This window comes from Electrophorus electricus, chromosome 26 (assembly GCF_013358815.1).
Source record: "Electrophorus electricus isolate fEleEle1 chromosome 26, fEleEle1.pri, whole genome shotgun sequence".
NCBI classification, from domain to species: Eukaryota; Metazoa; Chordata; class Actinopteri; order Gymnotiformes; family Gymnotidae; genus Electrophorus; species Electrophorus electricus.
Genome location: NC_049560.1, coordinates 4,392,162 through 4,400,919, shown reverse-complemented (window position 1 = coordinate 4,400,919; position 8,758 = coordinate 4,392,162). Strand labels below are relative to the sequence as shown.

Genomic DNA, 8,758 nt, shown 5'->3' with positions numbered 1-8,758 from the left:
CTTGACAGCCAACGCAACTGATGGAAATTTCAGGGAAGTTACAAACTGGATAAAGAAGGGAAGGGGTGGGGCAGGCGCCGGAGAACGTGTAGGTGCGCCAGTTTACGTAGCTGTCCGGTTAGAAAAAGTGGAATCTTTCCTTTGACTTTTCATTGGATTAGATAAAAGACAGACGCATGCGTTCGTGTAGAAGAAAGAAAGAAAAAAACAAAAACAACACAGGTAGATCAGCCGTATAAAACCCTCAGAATGAAGACAAGAAATACGCAACGCTGCCTTAATAGTAAAGCAAACCGTAAGGAAGCAAAAGATAGTAAAGGAGATTACGCGGTCAGTCCATCTCAGGCGGAGATGTGTCTTGGTCGCCATCTACAGGGCAAAACTTTGCGCTACTGATCCACAGTGGTGATACCGTTTAACAGTTCAATCAATTATTAAAAAATAATATATCAAGATATTGTATATATGTGTGTCAAAACTTTATTCTACTTTTCTGCTCACAGAATAATGATAATATACGCAGGCATTTAGATTCACTAAGGTCCTTCAAAAATAAAAAGTATTGCAAAAACAGTGGAATCGACTCTAATGTTACATCGGCCAGTTTATACCATCTCTTCTCAGCATAGACTGTATAGTTTGTAGTTATTGACCAAGCACATTAATCAATAGCTTGTTTGGAGATTATTTGACCTTGTTATGCATCTGAAAAGTCACTCCGCTGCTACCTCTGAACCCCTCATCTTCCATATCCTCATCCTTATGGTTGTGTGGGCATGTCTATAAGAATAATCCTATCTAAGATGTAGTTTTTGCTTTACTTTAGTTATCATTATACTTGGACCCAGTTGGGTAGATTTCATTCATTCATGTATTTATATCAGTATGTATTTATATCAGTATACCTGATAGGAGCCCAGTGATTCCGTTGATTTGCACAAGGACCTTATTAAATGCAAGTGCCGGCATATAGGCTGTGCATTATCACAGCATGTAATTATAAGCATGGAATAAGGATTTGATACATCCATATCTTTACATTATCTTTTAATAACTGATTTAGCTGTTAAAGAAATCGGATCAAAACTCTGGCTCACTGGTACAAATTTCCACTTTTGTTGCGTTTATTTGACTACCAACATTTATCTACTAGTTTTATATATTGACAAATCATTTCTGAAAACAACAGTACACTTGTTTTTAGCTGACATTTTGAATGATGCGGAAATAAGTGCTCAAATGTTACAAACGAAACAAATATACAAGTTAAAAGGCTTACATATCTTATATCAGGTAGGCTTTGTTCTTTAATGTAGTTAAAAGCACATATTTGACCTTGGACCATTAAGAATTATTTTTACAGCTAAAGAGCGTTGAATCTGATACTCCTTGGGCCAGTTTCCCGATCCCAGTTTAACCCTACACAAAAATAATTTCCAATGGTGAGTCAGCATGTGCACTGAAATTTAGTCTATGTACAGGAAACCGGGCCATTCTTGATCTTTGTGGTATCTTGATTTAGAGAAATTTGTCTGTTTGTTTTTTTTACCCTAGTTGACGTAATTTTTTCCCCCTAATTTTAGTCATCATAAAAATGGGACGTGAAACCAGAGAGAAAAGGGGGGAACTCTACTCAAAAACTCCTTAGCTCGGTCCCCAGTCGTGTGATGCACGTACATGCGCGCTGTTTTTCCTTCGGTCACCACTCAAGCGCGCATCTGCTCTAGCCTGCAGTTTTCCGTTATAAAACAAGAAGCATTTGATTTTTATGCGAAGAATTTTGCTTACTGAGGTCACGTGAAAGTTTTTAGTTTGGAGTTATAGCTTTAATCATTTCATTTGGAGTTACTCCGAGGAATACATTTACGAAGACTTCCCTCGAAGCCCGGAAAGTGATTGCTCCTCAGACAAGCTTGTTTAGGAAATATGTGTTTTAATATTTTTCTTTGACCGCCCTTGGGACCCTTTATATTATAAACACTCTTCCACTGCCCTTCCATCTCTTTCTAAATAACAGTGAATCTGACAGCAAGCCCAGATGAGTTTAGTGTTTTAATATGTGTTTGCTCTAACGCGAAATATTGCATTGTCTATGGTTTTTGTGTTTTTGTACATTTGCATATGTTACACAATGTGTGAACGAGCCGTTTGTCGCCACTTGAGGGCAGTAAAAGCGCTCGAATGCTTAGTAAGTAGTTATAATTATTAATACCGTAACATGTTTACGTAGTTACACCTTTTAACGTAGAAAAACTGTACTTTGGCAAAAAAAAAGCTGCTGAGAAACCGAGCAAAGATATTTCTGATAGAAAACATCAACGAAAATGTAAAAGTCAAGAAAAATCTGAATTGCCATTGTGTTATACTCCCAAGCAAAAGTAAATAATTAAGAAGTAATTTTGAGTTCTGTCTTAATAGTATATTTACAGTTGATAACTCGCACACCATTTATGTGAATGCCTATGTGAATGCCTATGTGATCAAATACAAATATATGTATATTGCTGATTATTCTCCCCGTTGGCTCGTGTAAATTTCTCACCTTGTGAGCCAGCGTAACCACTGGAGTTTAAAGAGGTATTTTAATACCACTTAAAGAGGTATTTTCATGTCTTCTGGGGTTTGGAGTATATTTAGACATATTAATAGGAAGTCTGTATTTCAGATCAAATCTGTTTGTTTGAAAACTGTGTACCAGGAGATCAGGTGAGAAATCCTCCATAAATAAAACAATATTGTGATCTACAACCATAACTGTTATATTCATAATATAATCTCACTGAATCTGCTGATTCTTTGAGTTCTTGGTGGATAAGATATGAAAGTGTGTATCCCTTTGGAAAAGCCAGAAGGGCACTGCACAGTTGTGGTTCCTTGGACACATGAGTTTATATCTTCACATAATTTCTCCTGATGTTAGAATAATTACCACTCCAGCCCTTTCATTTCAATTCAGTAATTTTAGACAAACACTGATACAAATGAACAGGATATGAACGGAGTTCGACAATATGTTGTAATCTCATTTAAAATTCTCAAAAGAACGTTGGATATTGACCAGTGTTTCATTGTAACAAGACTTATGACTGTTGAATTCTGCTGACTGTTCTGGTTGGTGTATTCCTCTTGGTCTATCTCTTTACCTGCTGTAACCCTCCAAAGGATTTTTGATTTTATTATGTGAGTTTGGTGACTGATCATTGCAAGATTATTTCCATTCATAGAATATGTCAATCACAAGTCACTTATTTTCTTTCATAGTCTTATGAAATGTATGCTGTCCAAATGTCAAAAAATGACTAAAAACCCAATCAGATTTATTTTGTGAAAGTGGGTCGCACACAGCTACATGAACTGCACTAAATATTGATTCATTTAGAAAAGCAGATTATCCCGAACGGATTCAGTGGAAAACTCTGTGCCAAACTGGCTGTCCATCAGAGCGACAGCCGAATGTGAGAGCCGCTGCCTGAGCGGGAATGCCAGTTAACCCCTCAACTTCACCTTGCCTTTTCTCACTGAGAGAAAAGTGAACAAAACAATACTGGCTGTATCACTGAAATAGGGGTTAGTGTGTTATTTAGGCAGCGCTATCAGTGTGAGAGAAGCTGAATGTTGCAGCTCAAAGTCATCTGGTGTACCACAGAATTTAATGTTAATCCCCATCTTGGACAGAGAAATCGATAACCCCTGTCTCACCTGTAGGTAAACTACACTAACCTCTCCGGAGAAATAGAGTGCCATATCCTAAAGAGAATGCTGGATAAAAAGAGAGCTAGATAGAAGAAGAATGCCACTATCATGTTCTTGTGTGAGGTGTGCCCTCAATCAGATACGTGTGGATATTCCAGCATGAGGACAGTTTACAAAACCTGCTCTTGCAATAGAACCATGAACTTGGAAACAGTGAAAGTATCCACACTAGTCCGTTACGCAAACCACACACTTATGTTCTTTCTTGTACATTGTCACTGTCTTGTATTCTTCTCCTCATCATGTAATGATGAGGAAGGCCACGGACTTCCAAGCATGATGCACATCTGCGCCCCGGAAAGGAGGTGCATATGCTGCCTCACGCGTGTCAGTTGCCTTCATCTTACGTATTTCTCTTCCATTTCTCCCTGTCGCTCATCATTATTGGCGTCCTGGACACATCAGGAAATGTCACACGAGGCTGTTCTGGAAGCTGTGAAGTGCTCTTTTTGCCACAGCTGTGCTCTGAAAAGAAACTTGGCACAAACTTCTAAATATAAGCCTCGCACTCAAAGCCCTTAGCTTCCAGACATCATTATCCCCTTCCGCAGCGCAAACACTCAGCAGCTGGTGAAATGTGTTCAACAAAGAAAACAGTCATCGTATTTGATAGGTCATCGTAGTTAGCTCATTACAGTGAAATTAAGCCATGTTCCGTGGTACTAGTGTGAATATTACGGTTTCTAGAGCACCATTTCTTTTGGCATGGACCTACTGAAAATTGCTACAGCCATTTAAATTCAGAACTTCAAGAGATGTGAAAACATAGTGTAATTACTTAGGCTGATGCCTTTCTATACGTAGCCCCGAATAAAAGAAACAAGTTACCATGTAAATAGTAAAGCTCTTCAATGTCAAAAGATGTACAAAATGTATCATTTTCTGAGTAGAATTTCACCATTGTTATAGCAATCTTTGGAATTACATTTTTTACCAGACAGAATGTGCCAATTATTGACAAAGACCATTTTTTACCACAAAAAAACCCCAAAACACCACCCCCCCACACACTATTGCACTTTTCTGACAATTAGATAGACAACAATCTTAAGAAGCAGTCTGCATCACCAACATCAGAGTAAGGTTTATACATATAAAACCAAGGTATTCTGCCCCTCGGTGTTCACAGAGCTTCTTTTTACCTGTATTATTGACCTCCCGTTCTTTAGCGCATGACGGCTTCATCTCCGGGTACATGGACTTCTACCGAACGTCGGTCAGTATGATTGTGAGAAAGAAGCCTCGTTGGTGACATAAAGTGGATGCTTTTAGAGCTCTGGCTGATCCGGCCTCGCATATCCTACAGGATGAGCCTTACCTTGGCATTGATAAACAGCAAGTCTAATAGGCGAGTGGTTAAGATGCAATTCTACATTTAATGTGGCTTAGAAATAGAATTTTTTTTTTTCTGTGAGTTACTGGCAGAGTTGTAATTTGTTCTCAGAGCCGCCAAGGCCATTTCACATCTTTTTATTAAAACATCTAGAATGTTTATTATTTATCCTGAATTGATTCAGTCTCCATTCATTTTTCACAGCACATTAATGTCATTCTTCGACGCTGTGTAGCATGAGTTCTTGGTTGAGGTTGTTTGTGAAGCACAAGACGTGAAAGTGCATCATATGTGCAGAGTGGTTTGGGTATTGCTGTGTTGGATGAGATAAATCTGTTTCTTTGTTTGGTTTATCAGGAAGTCTTACCGCACGTTGGGACTCTTTTGGACTGGATGACTGGATGCCAGTATGGATGTTTATTTGCTAGGCATTATTGTTGGTGATTAAAAAAACATTTTAAAAAAAAGAAACCATGACTTAATGGTAATACAGGTATAAATGCTGTTATAATTAAATTATAAAAATGAAACATTTAACACTTGAATTTGCATTAAAAAGTCTGACAATATGAAGTATATAACCCAAAAATAATAAGGCAATATGAAGAGAAAATTCTACATTGCAGAAATAATTGGGATTTTGCATTATTATTATAATAAATTTCTCAGAGTAAATTTGTTTTGCTTTTCCTGAAAATATTATTCCTGCCCCAATCCTTTTATAATTGCAGGTAAATATGTTTCAGAGGTCTATCCTGCCTTCCACTTTCCCTTCTTACTGATGTCTATGCAGGGAGCCAAACACCTGTTCCGGAGACTGAGGGAAATGCTTGTTGTGGCTGAACTGACAGTGATGTGGAATCAATGTCTTGTTCTAGTCTTTCAAATCTATAGCAGAACATGAACAGAAAAATGTTTGGTGAGTTAGGATTCAGAAACATTTTAGTAGTGCATGTTTTGTTGCTGCTTTTAAGATAACCAGATTCTTAAACTCTTTAGTTTGATTTGTAGGCAATGGAGTCTCATGACGTTCCAACTCTAGATTAACAGTAAAAGAATTTTGCAATTGTATTTCCAGTTCCTGTTTATTTAGGTTGTTGCCCACCTGAAATATTCACAATGCACATGAATTATTATGAGCCATATTTGAAACACCCCATGCACTTCCCCAAGGTCAAGGTGAGAACATTTTGTTTAATCACCATCTCTGCAGCCGAGTAACTGGGTTTGCCAGTAATCGCATTTACAATCTTTAGGCCACCACATCATTGCTAACACAATCAAGCAGAATTAGCTCAGGGATCACTCCAAGTCTGTTCTGCCTGCTCCCCCACATCACAACGCACCAGCGATCAAGCCATTCATCATTAACGGCGGTAAGAGTGGCAAACACCCAGAACTGCTTGTCTACCCCTTCCACCGTCAATTTTTAGTTGGGTCAACAGGTTATCAATAGTCCTTGTTCTGGCTCAAGCTGAGGCATTATGGGGGGGGGGGGGGGGGGGGGGGCATCAGTCAGGCAGGTGTGCTGTGAGAAGGTGATAAGCTAATCTTTCCCCTGAGTGCAGACTAAAGCCCTTCACCCATCACCTCCACCTTCTGATTCACAGCCTGCGTAATGTTTGTGTGTTGATGGATGTGGATGAGGTGTTTTAATGGTGTGTTTTAACATGGTATAGTCATACATTTTACAAATGTATGTTAAGCATCTGATATAGGAAGCATCTGAATCTATAGGAATCTTTACACAACTACAACGGCATAAAAGACATATCGGAGCCGCCTTAACTCTGCAGTGTAAAGACATCTTAGATGTGCTGGTTTCTGAGCATCTTAAATATGTGCGTTTGTGTATTCTAAATCGCAGCTGCTGATAAACCACAGTAAACAGATGCCCAGGTAGGATTCCTGCTCTTCTCTGAGAACAGCAGGGCATAACTGATTGGCAACCTCTCCTCCTCTTCTCTCCTCTCCTCCTCTCTTTTCCTCTTCTCTCCTCTCCTCTCCTCTCCTCTCCTTTCTTTCATTAGAAAAATAACAGCCACATTCAAGTGTATGCTATTTTCCAAAGGTATATCTGCACTCCATTACTGTGGCAACATGACTTTCATGCCTCAGTAATTCTCTTAGTACGCCTGCATTCAAAGTCACTCCCTTCTTCCCTTCTCCACATGTACTGGTTGTGGCAGTTTAATACAATTTTAACGACACAGATTTGTGTGTGATTGTTCACTAATGCGCTTGCAACTCTGTGTGAGAGTGAATCCAGTGCAGCAGCTAATATCGGTATGCTGAAAGAGTGGCTGACCAGTGAAAGTTGTGGTGCCCTTGAGGGTGAAGCTGAACTGTATTCATTTGCCATCAGAGCAGTGCAGTGCCGTGCAGTGCAGTGCCGTGCAGTGCTGCTCAGGCAGGCCAGTGCTGAAACACACACACACACAGGAGGTGTGGCACGGTTCCTGTGCTGTAGATGCTGCTGCACCTGTTCCATGTTTTGCCCATGCTGGGCTTGTCTCTGTATGGACTCAACACACCTTGGCTGCTGGACAGCGCTGTGGTTGTTGCAGGCGCCGTATTACAGGTAAATTGCCGTAAGTGCACAAACTGGTCCTTGTGCTTCATCTTGTCCGGCCAGATGCTGGCCTTCTTGTCTGTCTCCATCCACTGCATCGTGTTTCATGTTGCTCTCAGTATGTGGGGCTGAGCTAGTGGGGTGAGTCTTTCTAATCAAAGCAGTGTACAGAGCGTCACTGCAGCTCCCTTACAATCCCCACTGTAGACGCTTGGCCACAAATAATAATGAGTGTGGCCGGAGCTCAAAGTGGAACAGGACATCATATTTCTCTCCTTCAGCTCGGCCTTTGCGCTGTACACAGCAGTTCTTCATATATGAAGTCTACGACTTGACTGTAATTATTCTTAGGAAGAAAAAGAGTTACTTCATTCAGTAAAAATTCATAGTGAGCATATTTTGACTTTGTTACTCTTCAAATTTCACATTATCACATGCTTAAAATCACATATGTCATAAATGCTAATAATTGATAACCAATCATCTATTAGCTATTAGTATTTATCTTGATCATGCAGTATACAGTATGCAGTATACAGTATGTAGAATACAGTGTGCAGTATACAGTATACAGTAGGCTATTGCGAACAGATATCCTACTCGTTTTCCAGGAGCGTAGTTCCGGTGGTGTGCTTTACTCCAGTTCTTCGCTCTAAAACCCATCCTGCGTTCTCATTATGAAACTTTATACCTCTCCCAGGGAAACTATGAATTCCATGGAATGGATCATTAAACCTAAACCACTGTATCATTCACCTCTAAGACAAGACTATAGTGTTTACTATATTTAATCTCTGGCCTCTAAAAATATTTAATGAGGCAATTTGAGTCGAATTATATCAACTTTTCTTTAAACTTTCTGGACAAGGATTTTGTCCCTGCCTTCTGTGTTAACTGAAATACATTAGTATTTCTGTTCCTTTACTACCCTATTTGTTAATATTACTGCTAATGATAGGAGCACATATTGAACGCTTCACACGTTTTTAAAGCCGTTACTTGTTTTTCCCTTATTCTGCAGGTTTTACATGCTGATAAGACCGTTTAGGGTCGAGCTGCCTTGTAAGTGCAGTTCGAGCGATTGACATCTGTCACCAAGG

At 39.5% G+C, this 8,758-nt stretch overlaps 1 protein-coding gene across 1 annotated transcript; it reads left to right on the top strand.

The window, feature by feature from the left end:
* Positions 1–3,093: 3,093 nt before the first annotated feature.
* tm6sf2 (transmembrane 6 superfamily member 2) lies at positions 3,094–6,705 on the top strand (the record flags this gene model as incomplete). The annotated part of the gene is given in 7 exon segments (XM_035523087.1): positions 3,094–3,163; positions 4,883–4,910; positions 4,912–5,001; positions 5,444–5,526; positions 5,818–5,952; positions 6,180–6,265; positions 6,655–6,705. Coding segments are annotated over 7 exon segments (543 nt in total), but the record flags the coding sequence as incomplete, so codon positions are not given.
* Between the last annotated feature and the right edge of the window lie 2,053 nt (positions 6,706–8,758).